The sequence below is a fragment of the Phoenix dactylifera genome, chromosome 3, assembly GCF_051530095.1.
Source record: "Phoenix dactylifera cultivar Ajwa chromosome 3, Ajwa_hap1_PhDact_Kaust_v1.1, whole genome shotgun sequence".
NCBI classification, from domain to species: domain Eukaryota; kingdom Viridiplantae; phylum Streptophyta; class Magnoliopsida; order Arecales; family Arecaceae; genus Phoenix; species Phoenix dactylifera.
Genome location: NC_143192.1, coordinates 7,237,967 through 7,256,019, shown reverse-complemented (window position 1 = coordinate 7,256,019; position 18,053 = coordinate 7,237,967). Strand labels below are relative to the sequence as shown.

The 18,053-nt window shown below is 37.9% G+C and overlaps 1 protein-coding gene across 3 annotated transcripts in view; it reads left to right on the top strand.

The window, feature by feature from the left end:
* The window catches only part of LOC103704938 (Ribophorin I), a 51,661-nt gene that overhangs the window by 24,373 nt on the left and 9,235 nt on the right, over nt 1–18,053 (top strand). For all 3 annotated transcript variants that reach the window (XR_003385244.3, XR_003385245.3, XM_008788463.4), the window contains exons 3-7: nt 3,813–4,444; nt 4,526–4,673; nt 4,973–5,149; nt 12,244–12,312; nt 12,431–12,520. Coding sequence is in view for 1 of the 3 variants with exons in the window: in XM_008788463.4 (XP_008786685.3) it covers nt 3,813–4,444; nt 4,526–4,673; nt 4,973–5,149; nt 12,244–12,312; nt 12,431–12,520 (1,116 nt within the window). In the remaining 2 variants the exon portion in view is untranslated. The remainder of the gene's footprint in view (nt 1–3,812; nt 4,445–4,525; nt 4,674–4,972; nt 5,150–12,243; nt 12,313–12,430; nt 12,521–18,053) is intronic.

Sequence of the window (18,053 nt, the reverse complement as noted above, 5' to 3'; positions counted from 1 at the left end):
TAATGCTTTTCGTTGCTGTGTCACTTCATTTTTGCATGATAACATTACTTGTATCTGCTAGCTGATTCTGATGTAATCTTGCTCTAGTTTTGGAAAAATCATAAGAGAAATGACTTTTATATTTTTTTAGTACTATATTTATCTTTTACTCAGTCTTTCAAGGCAAGTTGTTCGAATGATTGTAGCAATTTCTAAAACTTGAAACATTCAATTTCAAGATGCTGTCTGCTTGGTCTAATTTAAGATAGGAGAAACATTTGTTTATAGGCAAAACTTAATGTGGCTGTGCTCAATGCCCATGCATGCATTAATACAAAGAGAATTTGGTGAAGTATTTATTATCGAACTTGAGCTTCGGTGCCGCAACCTCAAAGCTGCAGATAATCTTGTCTTACATATATTAATAAAACTGTAGAAGCAATTGGCAATAATTATAACTTGCATGCCTTATCCTATTCAGATGTCAACTTTGTGTGCCATGTTATTATACAGCTCAGGATGTCAGTGGCAATGACATGGAAAGTCTTTCATATAATAGTGCACATGAGAAGAAAAATGGAAAACGATGATCTCATTGTTATTTTTTAAATTTATTTCAGCTGAAAATAATAATTTTCCTGCTTTCTCTTAGAGGAAAGAGAAAAATCTAAGCCAGAACCAGTTTATTTGGTAAAGACAAGGTTTTAAATATCATGGGATAGCGCTATCCCAGTTTTTTCATGAATCGGAACGGCCTGCATCTCGACACTTTGGATGGTGGATGTCTTGTACCATCTCAGTCCATTGCCTGACTAGTCTTGTCATGATACTCGGGATAGTGGTACACCCTGCTGGCCCATTGATATATAAAACAATGGATAAAGCTATATAAGTAGTATTCTAAAGGTTGGAGGTGGTAGAATGTGTAGTTGATTGGACATCGTAGGGGGAATTTGCTTTATATGGTAGTAGAGACATGAAGGCAACAAACCTAAAATTTCAATTAAAAAGCCAGTAAACTGTCACTTGCAACTATCTCAATTCAGACTGTTATGAAAGTGTGGTTAGTATATGGTTATGAATCAGCAAACTAATCTGCTTTTGCAACAATTGAAGTGTTTTAGTTTATGGTAAATCTCTTTAGCTTCAGCATATTTCTTTATAAAACATAAATCATATGTGCATATGCCCATAGAACTCCAAAAATATACAGCTAAAATTTAGCATTTTGAATGAAGTAGGAAAACAATTTTATATATCCTAGCAAATCCTTCTACAATATCTAACTCATAAAATTAAATAATTCAATTAATAATATCAAAAAAATGATACGGTCTACTCGGCTACAGGGCCAATTTGATTTTGGGTATTGTTTGATAATTTCATGCTCCTGTCTCTACCGTATGGTATGTCATGTAATATAAGAGTCGCTGTAATCTTTGGAAGCAACCCGATAAACATATCTAACCAAGTGGTTCCCTTGAGAGTCTTTGCCTCCTTCTTCCCCTTCGTTGCATTCAGCGGTTTATACCAGAATGACAAACTCAACTGGCGGTTTGTGGGTCTTTTAGGAACTTAGGTGTATATTTTGGGCATCCTAAAAGTGAAAACAAATGAAAGTGTATTTTGGGAATAAAGTAAAAGCTTTCACAAGAAAGAAATATTGGGGGTATATTTCCAGCATGGTAACCTGTCTTGATAGTCGGTGAGCTTCTTAGAAACCTAGGGCTATATTTTGGGCATAATGAACTGAAACCTTATAGTATATTTACCAAAAATATTTTTATTAGTCTAGATATCTAATGCCTACTTAGAGGAGCTATGGTAGTCAATGTTATTCGGAACTTTTGATTTAGCCTAAAGTACTTGCACCTGACACTTTGGTGTGGACGTTGGTGTGACATTTCATCATAGCTATTTAAGAAGAAATTCTTAGATATTAAAGGGATTTGATGCTTAGTTATGAACCTGCCATCCGACACCTGAACCTCAGAGACAATAACATAGTGTCGGATACATTCTGTATATTTATATATTTGTGGAAGTATGGATGTTGGGAATAAGGTGAACAGGGAAGAAGTATTAGGGTATATTTTAGACATAATAAATGAAATTTTATGAGTATATTTTGAGAATCAGGAATTTTTTTTATAAATGTGTGTTTTGAGAATAAGATGAAATTTTTCACCAGGAAGAAATCTAGGCATATTTATATAGTTGTAGGATTTTCTAAGATTTTATTAAAATGATAAAAATAATATAATAATGAGCTATATTTTCTTATGCTTGTCTGATTGTTGTTGTAATACTTCACATGATCTTTAAATAATAGTTAAGAATTGATGATTTTTTATATGACTTTGATATTAATATATTATATTGATAATTGCAACAACACAATTTTTTAAAATATTCTAATGGCTTTCTTTACATCTTTTCTTGCCCCCTAGTTGTACTTGTGTTCCCCAAAGTTTACCTTTTAAAAGTCGATTATTAACTTGAGGAAAAACAAAGTTTAGAGATCTTTTAGAAATTTCCATTGCAGAGAGAACGAAAATTGAGATCTATTATCATGCTTTTGTGCAATACTAACCAAATTCCATTAACTAAAAACACAGTAATATATCTGCTGTACACGTGTGTCAAATAATGAAATACAATTAATAATCAGTCTTCTATCTGCTTTGCTACTTCTGTGTTTCAAAACAATGATGTAAATAAAAGAAAATAATGAAGTATCATGAGGACAGAAACATATTTACTAGTGAACTTGTTGCTGTATAAAGTGCTTAGGGGAGCTCAAGTTAGAAAGGAAAGGAAAAAGGAGGAACAAGTGAAAAGGGAAAAAAAGAAAAAGGCTAAACTACATGCTCTCCTGTAGTTTCATGCAGCCATTTATTTATTGATACTTTCACCTTCCTCTGAAGTTACTTAAGTATGATATGGATCAATGAAATCTTACAGTATGCTGACAGGTAATAATTAAACTATTTATATGCTGTTTTGGTTAAAATTATTTCCATTTCTCATCTGGCAATGCTTTTTGAACATATTTCAGCTAGCAGCTCCCCTATTTTATCTCATCATTTGAAACTACTCCATCCACATAGAAATGTACCTTGGTGTTCTCCATTCGATTATGTATGATGGATAAAATGCAAGTTTGAACCACTGTCTATTTATCACTTTTTGCACCAACTTGCCATCTGACAACGGAAAAATAGCAAGGGGTGTAGCTTCAACAAAATAAGTGATGTGATCAAGGTTTTTTTTTAATAATTTTCTTTTAATGCTTCAAAAGAATCAAGGAATAAATTAGTTTGACTTCCAAATACATGTGCGTTCTTAGGCAAGCAATCCTTTAATACCAATAGAGCAGTCCGTTTATTGTTAGTTTGATCATGCTGGACTACTTTTAGACTTCCATTTGGCTTGAGGTTTTGTGGTTGCATGTTATGTCTCATGTTCAAAGTTTAGTTTGAGTTCAAAATACATGTGGATTCTTAGGCAAGCAATGCTTTAATACTAATAGAACAGTCCATTTGTTATAAGTCAGATCATGCTGTACTGGCTTTAGACTCCAACTTGGCTTGAGTTTTTATGGTTGCTTGTTATGTGTCTTGTTCTTTCCAGTTACATGCTGACTACCAATGCTTAAACATGTAAATAGGCAAAAGTTTTTCCAGATTATGACATATGAATTATCTTGATCAGTGATCTGCGGTTCTAGATGGGTTAATTCATTAGTAGCACATTCCTATCATTTTGTTTAATTCTGAGAATTGCTTATTAATTAGAATTTTGTTTTGCATTTTTGACCTTTTCATTTATAGGTAGAGAATGTTGGTGCTGGTGCTGTCTCCGAGGTGTTGCTGGCCTTTCCCAATAGCCAGGCAGAAAACCTGGCAACTATAAAGACAATATATATTGAAGGAAAAGGAAAAGGACAAGGGTCTAGTAGTCTGCCAACTGCACGTGTTGAGCCTGAAGGAGTGCCCCCAGAATTGACTTTTTATTCAGTCTCGTTACCAAAAGGATTGGAGAAGCGGGAGACCGTGACTTTGGATGTCTTGACTGTATTTACACGTTCTCTAAAACCATTTCCTGAGGAAATCACTCAAGCTGATGTTCAACTTGTTCTATATCAGGATAGCGCCCACTACTTGTCACCTTATGCTGTTAAGGTTCAGACACTTGGTATCAGATTGCCCAGTCGAAGGGTTGAATCATATACAAAATATCCTAATACAAAACTTGTGGAATCAGAAATTAGATATGGGCCATATGAAAATGTCCCTGCCCTCTCTTACTCACCTATAGTTGTTCATTTTGAAAACAACCATCCTTTTGTAGTTGCACGGGAACTAGTGCGAGAGATAGAGATTTCGCATTGGGGTAATGTACAGGTTACTGAACACTACAGCCTTGTTCATGGAGGTGCCGGGACTAAAGGAGGATTTTCTAGGTTCGTGTTTATCTTCTTTTTCTAATCAGTGGTTTCAACTGACCAAATGTATATGCTTCTTATTTGCCCCCTTTCTTGCAGGATTGACTATCAATACAGGCCCTCAATAAGCGGAGCGTCATCATTCAGGCAACTTATTGCACGATTGCCACCAAGGGCTCATTCAATTTATTATAGAGATGAAATCGGCAATATATCAACATCACATGTGTGGGGTGATTCTAGAAGGGTAATATATTAATCAAGGTTCGCTGTTTCAGTATCGGACCCCGTATCGGTGCTATACTAGCACAGTATCGGTACGGTATGGTACAAGATTTTTTTGGACATTCGGTACGCCATCCATACCGGATATCGGTACCGAACCAGTACAGTACAGTATGCCCCGTACCGCCTGGTTTGGGCCGGTACGGCATAACTTGGTGTTAATATTTTAGTAAATCTTTGTCACATATATGGTGATCAGAAGGGCTCAGATATTTTGTATTGAGATATCTAATATTAACAATACAAATATCTCCATTGCAGACACAACTTGAAATTGAACCCAGATTTCCAATATTTGGTGGGTGGAGAACATCCTTTACTATTGGCTATGGTTTGCCATTGCAAGACTTTCTATTTGAGTCAGAGGGAAAGCGAGTCCTTAACATCACATTTGGCTGTCCCATGGCTGAGGTTGTCATTGACAATCTAATTGTCGAGGCAAGTTTACTTATCCTATAATATCATAACATGCTATATTGCTTCATGGCACACGTTAAATTATATATTCATATCTCGAAAATCGCTCTGTTTTGTGGTGAATCTTATTCTTTTAGTCAGTCAACATCTGCAGTTTAAAATGTTAAATTTATGCAAAAAGCATTGTTCTGACTGAGGGTTATGTACTATTTACTAGTATTTTTACTTGCATGTTTAGTTGTATTATGTTAGTGCTTTATGTTCCACATTTGTCACTATCTCTTGTGGTCATAACAACATCCCATCCCCTTTGTATTTATACAACTTTTTTTTTTAAGCATGAAGTCTTTTATGCAAGGTCCATAATCTCGGTACAAGTGCCATACTGGTACGTTACCAGTTCAGTACGGTCGGTATGCACCCATGCTGAGATAGTTCCCAACCCCTTTTCTTACTTTTTATCATGGTAACATCTGAAAGCAGACGATACGGGTTGGTATGGTATGGTATGGTTTGCATCCTGGTACAAGGCGGTACCGCTCATACATTGTGCAATTATATGCATGATGTCATATCTAATTGTGCAACTTGATGCATCCTTTCTTGTGTAAAATGGGATATTTTTTCTAGGATTTTCTTCTTAGTGCTTGACTTCTTTTATGTGGCTCTCGATATAACCATGATATACGATTTTGTCTTACATGTTTTTGTGTAGAATTTAAACAGGATATGCTAGCTTGTTGTTTATGAAAAACATTCTCTTAGGCAGTCATCAAAGCGAGGCATTGCTAATATCTTGTAGGATCTGTACATAAGGTTTCTTGGTGTTTGAAGTTTGAAAATGCCTTAAAACTCTGAGCATAGTCAATGCCCATGCTATCTGGTCTTCACACTATAGTAATAAGCCCCCTTTGCCTGAAAGTTGCCTTATATGGGAAATAAGACACCAAGATACAAAGGGTTGATGTCTGGTTCCGAGCTACCAGAATGTTTCTTGAGTGTTCATGGATCATATTTTGGTTCGTAATCTTATGCACATGTGCATGGTATAAGGCTCATGAGTTGTAATTTAGGTTAACATGCATAGTGCACTCACTTTGCATTCAATTTTTAATCCAACTATTAGGTGGATGTGGAATCCTGTTAGCTGTTGGTGTCCTATTCAATTTATGGAGTGCGGCCTTGTCATTATTCTCAATTATTTTAATTTTTTTTTATTTTCTGTAATTATTTATGATTTTCAAAAAGGAAAATATAGTAGGTTGGATTGACACCTTGAACTTGCTAGGGGTTCTAGTGGCTCCTTTGTCTTAACTGTAGATTTACTGTTTCTTGCAGTATAGTACTTTGTAATTGTTTTCACCTCCTCATACTTTTGGTTTTGTGAGATCATAGGATGGATCAGTATCTCAAGCCGCAAGTCGGATTTTTTCTTTTTTCTATTAAACTGGGGAGGCCAGAGCCACCCAACCCCACCTCAAGCCTTAACCTTGGCAGCTTGGCTCTTGTGCTTGCATAGCCTAATCTACTATAACCAGGACCCTTTTTTTGGGGGCCGAAAATTAAGGGACTACGCCTCTCAAAAGTGAAACCCTGACTCGCCTGGGAGGTCATAGGGTGTATGATTGAGGTACGTACTCAGGTACAAGCCACAAGTAGGTTTAATGATCCACATTACTGTTCTTAGTTATCAGCTCTCTCTCCTCACAAGTCACAACCATAACTGACGCCTCCATAACTTGATGGGACATACTTGCTAGAATGTTGCTTGGATCTTAAAACATGCCAGCTTGCCAATATGGAAGGTGAGAAGTTTTCCAGGCTCCTACCATGTCATAAGTTTTTTCATTTCCACCTATTCAAGTGTAGTAGACCCTTCTTCTCTAGTTTCTATGGTGTTGTTGAAGACTGGAAATTGGGTGCTATAATTTAGTGTTTTGGTGGTTGTTTTTGGGTGCTGGTTTCTAAAAATTCTGAATTTCTTTTTGCTCAGAGTGGTGTTTGATGTGTTCAACTGTTCAGATGATGAACTAGATATTATTTTGGAGTTATTTTCCTCCCCAGGTCCATTGAGGATTTTTTGGTGGAATAACTTTTCTACTGAGATTAAATTTTAGGTATACTTTTTAAGATGCTGGGGCACTAGTCTAATTGACCAAAATACAGTACCCTGTCCCATTAAGCTATGATGATCTAGCAAGTTTAACAAATAAAACCTTTTAACTTGTTAATGTCCTCACTCACTTTAGTGGTGATTTCCAGATCAGGACCAGTCATTTGGGAGCACCTGTTAAGATCTTTCTTAAGGTCCAATTACTAGTTGAAGTCTAGTATAATTTAACATTTAGCTTTTGGGTCACTGGAAGTCCTCTCCATGTAGTGTGATGAACATGTGTTGATTTTTCTTTTTCTAAAAATAGATGGATTGCTGTAGTTTATAATCATACTGAAACTGGTTACATGTAAACTCATCTTTCTTTTGTGTATTTTGAATTTTCAACTTTCATTAGCTGACCGAATAGAATTAAGGCCTGAGAGTTTTCTTGAGGTTGTTGATGTGGCCATTTCTCTTCTTTGTACCTGCTATTAGGGCCGAGGGTTAAATCCTAACCCTAACCCTAGCAGGGGGAGGGAGGGAGGGAGGGAGAGAGAGAGAGAGAGAGAGAGAGAGAGAGAGAGAGAGAGAGAGAGATGGTTAAGAAATGAATCGGGCTTCTCCCAGACGATCGCAAGCCGCCCCGAGGGGGGTGGGGTGGGGCTTTATAATTGAACCAATGGGGGGTTTGGCTAATTTTTCGAGCCGATAGGGTGAATTGTCCTAGTTCCCTGTTGGTTCGTTTGATACGTCCTGAATCGGACGGTTCAGGGCAGTACGACCAACCATGCTATTATCTCTTTTGGAGATGCATAAAGTAAATTATCAAGACAAGTAGAGTTACTTGAGTGAGTAGAAGTTTTCCATGCTTTCCTAATGGTCTAGGACTCTGGACATGTATGAGTTTATGGGGTTCGATTAGATTCTTAACAAATAATTTTAGTTTATTAGATCTTATTCAATATTTTAAATGATTATAGGTCATAGCTAGGTAGCCAAGGGCCCACATGGCTCCTAAGCACTAAGTTGGTTTTTAGAGGTTAAGTTGGATCGAAAGTGGTAAATCCAAAAGCTAATGAATGTAAGATGTCTAGAAAGATAGCTAATAAAAAATAATGATCTATAACATATGGAATCAGCAGTAGTAAATCAGTGAGTTACCAACCTGGCAATACTCAGTACCAATTCACACCAAACTTACATTGAGGAAGCTGCCTGCATTTTCTAGCTTAGGTGGAAATGTTGGATCTATTCAAGTTTGTTGAAATTGGTTCCAATACTCGGTACCAATTACCAACCTGGCAATACTCGGTACCAATTCACACCAAACTTACACTGAGGAAGCTGCCTGCATTTTCTAGCTTAGGTGGAAATGTTGGATCTATTCAAGTTTGTTGAAATTGGTTCCAATTTCTTAAGCTTTATACCCAACTTAAGTGGAGTTCAGGTCTTGGCACGTGAAACATACTAAACCCATGGGTCTAAATTTGAGGTAAGAACTGAGTCAAGTTAGAACAAGTTAGAGGCATGGTCTTAAGGAGATAATTTTGAAAAGCCAGTGTTTTAAAAAAAATAGGTCAAGTGCCCAATTTATGCAGGTCACACCCCCTAGCACCTTGCCAGGTTGAATCAGCTTGCTGTAGGGTGGGTGTAAGGCGGCCGTCCATGCGTAGTTCTATGTTCTAGTAAGCATCTGGGTGCAATAAGGTGCGGATGTGGGTCTACAACGTTTTGGGCACCCAACCACAAAGCCCAAGCTGATCCAATAATCTACGCATCTCTTTTAACTTCACCAATTACCTCTCACTCTTCCAATGTCTTTTACTATCCTCCCTTATCTTCCCCATAAACCCTAAGTAAACCCCAGTGGTGGTTCGGTGGGTTGTGGGTGATGGTCACTGATCGAAGATGGGCAAGCACCGGTTGGTTGGCATCTTTTCGCCAATTGGCATCGAATTGAGGTAAATGCCTCATTTTCCCCATTTTCTTCCTCCTATTTTGTTCTCTCCTCAAGTTCTTTTTTTTTTTTCATTTTATTTTTTAGGTGGGGAAGGTGGAGTCATGGAGGCGCCGCTAGGGTTGCTTCTAGCAACAATACCTGCTTTGAGTGGTGGTAACTTCAGCAGTTGCTGCTATTAGTGGTGCCATCTCTAGCTGCTACTACCGCCGGTGCTGTATTCTTTACTTTGGGTACTCACCTAAAAACCCACCTAGTGCCTATGAGCTGAGCAACCCCTTGGCCGCTTGCTTCTCACCTTCTGTCATCTAAAACCTTGTAAATCTGGGAGAGAGTGATCCAATTGACTCATATGACCTCTGTATATAATTGTCGAACGTTCAAGTTGTCTGTGTTTAACAAGTGAATAATTTAAAATGTCATCTCATTAGGTTGTGCATCCATGTCAAGCTTGTGTAGCCTATTGAGTAACTGAAGCGTCTTTCTAGATCTCACTTTTTGTACATCCACATAACGAGAGATCACGACATTCCAATCAATAAAGATCCCTCCTTTTTGTATATTCAAAGAGTTCCCCAGGAAAATCAACTTGCCTTTGCATATGATTGGAAATCATCACAATCCAAAATACCTTGCTTCTTATTGGCATTTTGTTAAAAAAATCTACCTCATCAGTTCCATATCTCCTTAATTAGTGCACCCACTTAGCATCCCATTTCGAGAGGTATTCTTTCTTGCATGCATTGGAATATGGCAGTAGTGTGGCCTATGTCCTTGGCGTTGGTATATCTTGAGACCAAATTCCAGGATGCCATGTTGCTCCCTAGAATCTTGTTGAAGATCCTCTAGGTGGCTTCTAACTCTTCTGTTCTAAGTTGCTATTTCTACACTGGAGTAGTGGTCAATTAAATTATTTGGTGTCAGACCTGGCACTGGAGGCTATGCTTGTGGAGCTGGGCATGGATCACTCTAGCGAGGGTTTGGAGGGGGAGCCAAGTGTGAGTCTTGACGGTGGTAGAGATGGTGAAGGGTTCAATGTGATGACCAGACCTCTCCATATAAGCATGGTGGGAATGAGAGATAAAAATGGCTTAGTTGGCAGAGGGCTAGGGTGCATGGGTTTATGAGATGTCATTGAGTCTTCTTCGGTGTTTCTATAGTGGGTGCGGAGTGTGGAGAAGAAAGTGCAGACCATTCTCTTAGCTGCTGGGAGACAAGCACATGACTGCTGATAGGATGGAGTAGCTGATTGTAAGTAAATTAAAAAGATCAATATCTCAGGGGACATTTAGAGTCCATATAGATTTATTCTGGGCATAATAAGAGAAACTTTATGTGTGAATTTGGATATAGGGTAATTTTTTTCACATAAAAAAAATGTTGATACTTTTATATAGTAGTAGTGATAGCTTTCTTATTCTTTTATTTTTTTGACAGTTTTTTATGTGATTTATTTAAGTTGCTGAAAGTGGAGTCTTAACCACCGAAGTCACCAAAATTGCTGAAACTGAAATTCAATTGGCATGGTCAACTGAAACTGAGTTTTGAATCCTGCTTTCCATTATCAAACAACTTGTTGGTTAAACTGAGATTTGGTCAATCTTTTGCGACTCAAACTTGTTAATTAATCCATGATTATATCAATATCCAGGCTGGGGGAAAACTTGACCTCAAGTTCCTTCGAGCCAGCAGCATTTAGTTGATCTTTGCTGTGGCATTTTGTCCATGATGTTGATATTTATGTTAATTAAGGATTAAACTTATATAGGTTGGGTGAAGAGTCAGACTAGATCCAACCTGACGACAAAATATCCAACCCTAAGCTTCCCCAATCCAAGAATGAACCTGACCACTCAATTCTGGACCTGACCCTACTTCAAATTATTCAAATTGAAACACAATTGAGTTGGGTTGGATTGAATTGGGTTCTATATAATCAGAATTTGTATAATATTACTGTATGTCTATATTTGAGTTAGATCGAGTTTATCTTCAGGTTGCGCAGGGGTTCTAGCCACTTTATACAATTTGCATTGGGTTTAGGTTGGGTTGAGTTGATCAAGCCTCCAGCTGAAACCCACCCAAAACTGCATTAAGGTAACCGATATTTTTCTACCTTGGCCAATCCAAGTTTTTCTTGGTGTTGTTCCAACCCAACTAAACTGCAGGTTGGATCAGGTTAGTTTTGGGTTAACCTAGCCTAAGTTGCATTCCTAATGTGAATTAGGGTTGAAATCAGATCAGATACGGTTCAGCTACCAGCATATCCATATTCATATTTGTTTTATTTGATAAATATAGATACGGATACGGATGTTAGTCGGATGCAAATGTTTATATTCATATTTGTTTTAAATGGATAAGGATACAACTCGGATACTGATAGTATGGAAATCGGATACATAATTAAATTTTATGACCACATAATCAAAAATATTACTAAGTGGATGATAAATCAAGTTAATAACATGTTAATATGATTATTTATTTTTCTTAAAAGTTCATGAGTGCTATATAAAATTAAATAGGGTTACAAATGGAATCGGATATTCGGATTCGGATCGGATAGTTGTTTAACCATATCCATATCTATTTTTCTTTGATGGATATGGATATGGATATAGATGTTAGTCAGATGCTCAAATATCTATCCATATCTGGATAGATTCAGATACGAAAACGGATCCTAACGGATATTATCCAATCCACTTTCACCCCCAATGTGAATAAATGGTTCTCAGTCTTCCTTACCATCTTTTAAATATTCTTTGTTTGTTGTTAAAATTTAAGGATTACGTGGTCAACTAGCTTTTGGAGCATTTATTTTTGCAATACATCTTCATGAATTCAGATACCTGAGCAGAATATTCTGCACATATTAAAGGTTGCTTAATTAATATAACTATTTTCTTCCAAAGCGTTACATAACATTTCCTACTTATGCAGGTCTAATAATTAGATTTACAGTAAATTTTGGAATTAGATTTACAGTAATTTTTTAGCAAGCATTTGGGACTGGAATCTTCGTCTTCTGTGTGATAAAATTTAACTTGCTGGCTGCAGGTTGTCTTGCCTGAAGGTTCGAAGGCTATTACTGTTTCTGCTCCATTTCCTACAAGGCAATGGCAAGAGGTAACAAAAGCATCCTGAATCTTTAATAACTTTGCAAAATGTTGGATTAATTGTTTTCTTTGTTTTTCATGCTAGTTCATGAGGGCTCTATTTTAAACATTATTTAGCGGAACTGCAGGTAAAATATTCACATCTGGACATCGCTGGAAGACCTGTGGTGGTCCTGGAAAAGAATAATATTGTTCCTGAGCATAATTTGTATTTTCAGGTGGGTCTCTATTTTTCTTATCATTATGACTCACTAAGGACCTATTTTACTTAACTGTTGTTTAAGTATATACATGCTATCTATTTAAGGTATTGATCTAGCATGATTATTGTCTTTCTGACTTAATTAAAAGCTCGGCATTTGTTTGCTGGACTTTGATGTATAGATGATTCCAAGCAATACTTCGAGTTTTGTTACTTTGATAGTGAAAAGACATAATTATATATAGAAGAAAGCAAGGAGTGACACGTAGCTTTCCCACATTCTCTTCCGTGCCTCAAGAAATCTTAGAGGCCTGTTCCCCAAGAACTATTACTAATATATCCTTTAAACACTGCTGAGTATCTCATCAAAAAAAAAAAAAAAAAAAAACACATGCCAAGCTTTCCTAGCCTCAATATATTGTCCACCCAGCAAATATAACACTCCTTTTCCCTTCTTTCTCTCAAACCAATCCTTAGTAGCTCAAATCTTCTTCCAAGGGTGTAGCATCTGCATCAGAAACTTCCTAAGTGCTTCTTTACTTGACTTGTTTCTAAAATATCAGCCTTGTGCACCAACACCTGCATTCGCCCATGCTCCCGACCATGGCAACAAACTTGAATATCAGCCTTGTTTCTAAAATATCAGCCTTGTGCACTGACACCTGCTTCTTTACTTGACTTGTTTCTAAAATATCAGACTTGTTTTCATCTCAAGATTCTATATTTGCTTTGGCACGATAATTAGGACAAGGCTTTCAAATTCCTTGAGATTTGAGGTAGAAGAACGATTGGCTAGAAGCAATTGCCGGTTCAAGCTTTCTGATTTTTTTGATTTATTCGAATGTTCTAAATAATCATTAATTATTATGTCATGGGAAATCAAATGCCTTGTAGAAATTTTTAATCCATCCTACTACTTGATCTAGATCAGTTTGCCCCATGGAGGCTTTTTTCCTCGTCTCTAGGATCAATGTCAATTATCTTCATTTTCTGCTATTGTTGAGGAGTGCTAAGATGTAAGGAGAGTAGATTGGAGGTGGCATGGACTTGTAAAGGTGTGAAAAGTAACGGAGAGGTGGGAATGAGAAGATGAAGAGGGGGTGAAGATAGAGCATGGAAAGCAAAGTCTATGAGGGTACAATAGGAATGCTGTTTTTATTTTCTTAGAACCATAAAAACCAGTTTTCCCAGTGATTGTAGACACCTAGGTTGGAAATAACTGGTCCAAGTTCGTGGTAGATTTGTCTAGGATAGTGGATGAGCTACCTAGAATTGTTCTTATATATATCATCATAAAAATTGTAATGGTATATGTTCTTGCTATATGCCACTATACATATGCATGTATAGATGCATATAAACACATTTTTCTGTCTCCATATGCATGCAAGGTAAACATCCGACCGGAACATATGCATGTGAAGATGCATGTTCTTAGCAAACAAAAAAAAAGATGCATGTTCATGTGCCTTAGTTGTCAAATCATCATTGAGATGACTGGGAATATCCTATTTGAACATATAATGAAATTGTTCTCATGTATGGCTAATTGTACATTTTCTGTTTAATCCTTTTTGAGAACTTAGGGATGAAAATTTTGACTAATGTCTGAGTTTTCACTTGTTTAGTGTGACCAATTCTATATTTATATTACCATAATCTAGGGTTGGAAGTGGGCTTGGGCCTCCCTAAGGTCCGTCAGGTTTTGTTGACTTTGGATTAGCATTGGGTCGAAGCCTGAGAAAGTTTAGGTCTAGCTTGGGCTTGGTTATAGAGCCCAAGAACTACAAAATTGATCCTTACTGCTTGGTTTGAGATGTACTATACCAAACGATGTGGAACCAGGTCAGTTTGCTCGTTTGGTATGGGAATCAATCCGTATCGGTCTGAACCGAGCAGAACTGCTTGGGTACCAACATGTACGACCTGGTTTTGGGTGATACTGTGATAAAAATTGAGATAAAAAGATCTGAAATTTTTGTCACAGTATAAAGTGCGTAATGTACTATACCGCAACTGTATCCGATATCGAGATTGTAGACATTGGTAGAACCCAAATACAAGGTTGGAGGAACCGGTACCAGACCCTATACCGGTTTTTCGATGGGACGGCTCGGTACGAGCCTGCGTCGTGCCGCGCCGGGCCTGTACCGACACAACAGAATAGATGGGGGAGAGAGAGAACGAGAGAGGAAGAGAGAGAGAGAGAGAGAGTAGAGGAGGGAGGGCGGGACGCCGACGGAGCCCGGTGGAGCCCACGAGGCGGCCGACGCCGGGGAAGAAGGCTCGCTTAAGCGGCCCTTCTTTCCCGGCGCCGGCCCTCTCGCGGCCTCCACTGGCCCTCCGCTGGCGTCCTCTCTCTCTCGCTCTCCCTCCCTCCCTCCCTCCCTTGCTCGTTCTCTCTTTCTTCTCCTTCTCCGGCTCCGGGAACATGTCCCGTTTTCGGAGCCGGAACCGTACCGATGAGCCACTGGTACAATTTGAAACTAGCGGAACCGCCCGCTTTGGGTCGGTTCTCTGACGTTTCCCAAATATAAAATAGGCTTAACTCAAGCTTGGCCAATAGCGTGACTTAGGGCCTGACCAGACTTGGCTTGTAATCCTAACCCTAACCCCCTTTCTATCCGCCACGCCTCTCTCCTACTTACATCCTCTTCCAATACTCTACCTCGCTCTCTCCCTCCTACCCTCCTCTGCCCCAAGTTCTCTTCCTCGATGGCCGCCCACCCACTTGCCCTGCCCCTCACAACTAGCCTCATTCATCTTGCTTTTCATCGCCCCTCCATCTCCTCACCATGTACTCTCGCCAAGCACGCTCCTCCTCTTCCCCGTTCTTGCATTTCTCTTGCTTTTCCCTCTAGCCTTCGGTTAGGTGCTGCCTTTCTCTTTGCTCTCACCATGCTGGGATTGGATTCAACTTTGTGCTGGGGCTCGGGCTTGACCCTACAAAAAGGTTTCAGGCCTTGGGCCTAGCTCAAAGCCTAAAAAGTATCATTTTAGCCGGGCTCGAGTTGCACTGAACCTCGACCCCACCCAGCCCAGTTCTAACCCTACCATAATCTTTCCTAACAAAAAATGTCTCATTGTTTTGTGCTCATATTTCTTATTAAAGACTAAAGCTTTTAAAAACCCTCAAGAAGTTTATCCCAATCTTTTCTCTCAATTTTCTTTTTTATTCATATCCCACCTTGTATTACCTATTAACAAGAATTAAAGTCCCCCATTATGGCTTTTAGATGTCATTTCAGATCACCATCCATGTATTATCAATGTTCATTTACTTTTACTTTCTATGGAAGCATGCATAAGAAGAGCTAGATATGATGATTGGCACGGACTATCACTTAGCAAGCCAAGCTTGGACTGACATGGGACATAATTGATTACTGATGTTTACATGCCTAGTACTATTCCATGGCATGATTGATACGCAGCAGTTAAAATCTTGTAGGCATGTCCCTTATCACTAGGGACAGAGATTATCCTTGGGGGGCGGGGGCAAATACATAGCACAAAGGAAATAATAAAATATTATAATCATATAAGCAATGCAATTGCTATACAAATCTCATGGCATTCAATCATCACAAGCTACCATAATTTTATTCAGTACCTCTATTAGAACAAAGAGATAAGAAGAATTAAAGTTATTTTTAAATTTTCTTATGTTCATGTTATTTCACCAAATAGTGAAGCATTGTCTTTGAAAAGAATATAATAATACCAATACTATTAATTATTAAACATCATATATATATTTATGTTCAATAACTGCATCATGCCAAATAGGGGAGTGTTAATGAGGAAGAAGACTTACCTTGCAAGTAGATCTATCCATGAGCCGGACGATCCGCTTGGCTTGCTTGAGCTCGAAGCCTTTTGGGCAGGCTTGGGTCAAACATTTAGGCCCATCGGCCTGAGCTGGGCCTGAAAAATTGGCCCGTTTAATAAACTGGCCGGGCTTGGTCTTGGGGATTAAAGTTTGGCCCTAGCCTGGCTTGGCTCGATTTTTTATTTTGTTTGTGTTTTTTGTTCATATTTGATATGTTTGTAGATTTAATTGGTAATTGTTGTTGATATATGAATTTAGTGGGATAATAGACATATTGTAGGTTGTTGAAAATATTTAACTATTCATATTAAACAATTTAAAATGTTTTTGAGCATTTTTAGTAATTTTTAGTGTTTTTTAGAAAAAATTAATAATGGTCATGAAGCTCGAAGCTCGTCTCGAAGTCTGAAGCTTCAGTAAGAGCCGAGTTTGGGCCTAGAAAGTAGGCCCAAAGGTTGGATTTGGCCAGGCTCAAGCCTTGGAAAATTTTGTTGATCTTTGGACAAGGCCCAACTTGAGTCGGACCCATGAAAAAGTCTACTATCAAGAGAAGAGAGGCCATCGCGGAAGAAGGAAAGCTTCGAGGAACTAGAAGAGGGATGTATGATTAGCATTTTTGTTTTAGGATAGTTAAGTAGCCAAGAAATTGAGCCCAAACCTTAGCACATTTAGGTTTTCTTAATTTTTACTGTGGACATATTTGGTTGTTTGATATAGTCTTTTGATTCTTAAATTGTTAAGAGTCCTGTTATGGTAAAAAGTTAACTTCTGTATTTGAATGTGATTTTTAATACAAATTTAAAATGTATTTTAAGCTAAATGAATTAACTTATCTCTTACATGATATGTTACATGAGTGATCTACCATCGGTTTTTTAACCTTAATCAAATCCAACCATTGGTTAACGAATAAATGTCATTTTTTATTTGGGGTGGGGGGAGGGTGGGGGCTATGAATGGGATCTAAGTGGGGACCATGCCCCCCTTTCCTAAATGACCTTCTTTGATGTATGTTATTTTAGTTTAGTCATTTATCTCTCTACTGATATGATTTATATAGGTTTAGCATGAGCGCTGACAATATAAAAGATTACGTAGGATCAAAGAGGAAGCAAGCAAGCTATGGAGGCCTATGCTGATCTGGTAGTAGAGATAGGTTGAGTCACATTTCTTTGCCTAAATCTTCATGGGCGTAGCCTATCGTAGGGCGTGGAAAACTATTCCTTTCCTCTAGCACAAAGCAACATCTACATAGTAGTTTTGGTTTGGAGTTGATGTTAGCTAAAAATAAAGAGTAGCAAATGGTTGCAAGGAGTTAAGTATTTGTTGCAAAAGATGGTAGCTAGGACAAGAGACACTAATAATAGTGGGCGGTGGTAGCAATCGGTAGTTGTGATTAGCCAAAAAAAAAAGGGATGTGTGGTAAACAGGAAATTTGCATACATGTATGTTTAGCATGAATGCAACTGAAGATCAAAAGGCATGAGAATGACTGTTATTTCTATTCAAGATTTTCATCTTGGTAGAGTTATCTATTATCTGAATATGTTATCCACTCACTTATATGATACATATATAAAATATCCACCCTGTTATCTCAGCTGGTATAATTTGATGTCTCCCAGGATATTGGTCAATAATTCAAATTTTCAAAAGCTGTTTTATTATACTTTATATTAAAAACTAAAATTTAGGCCTAATATATTAGGAACTTCAA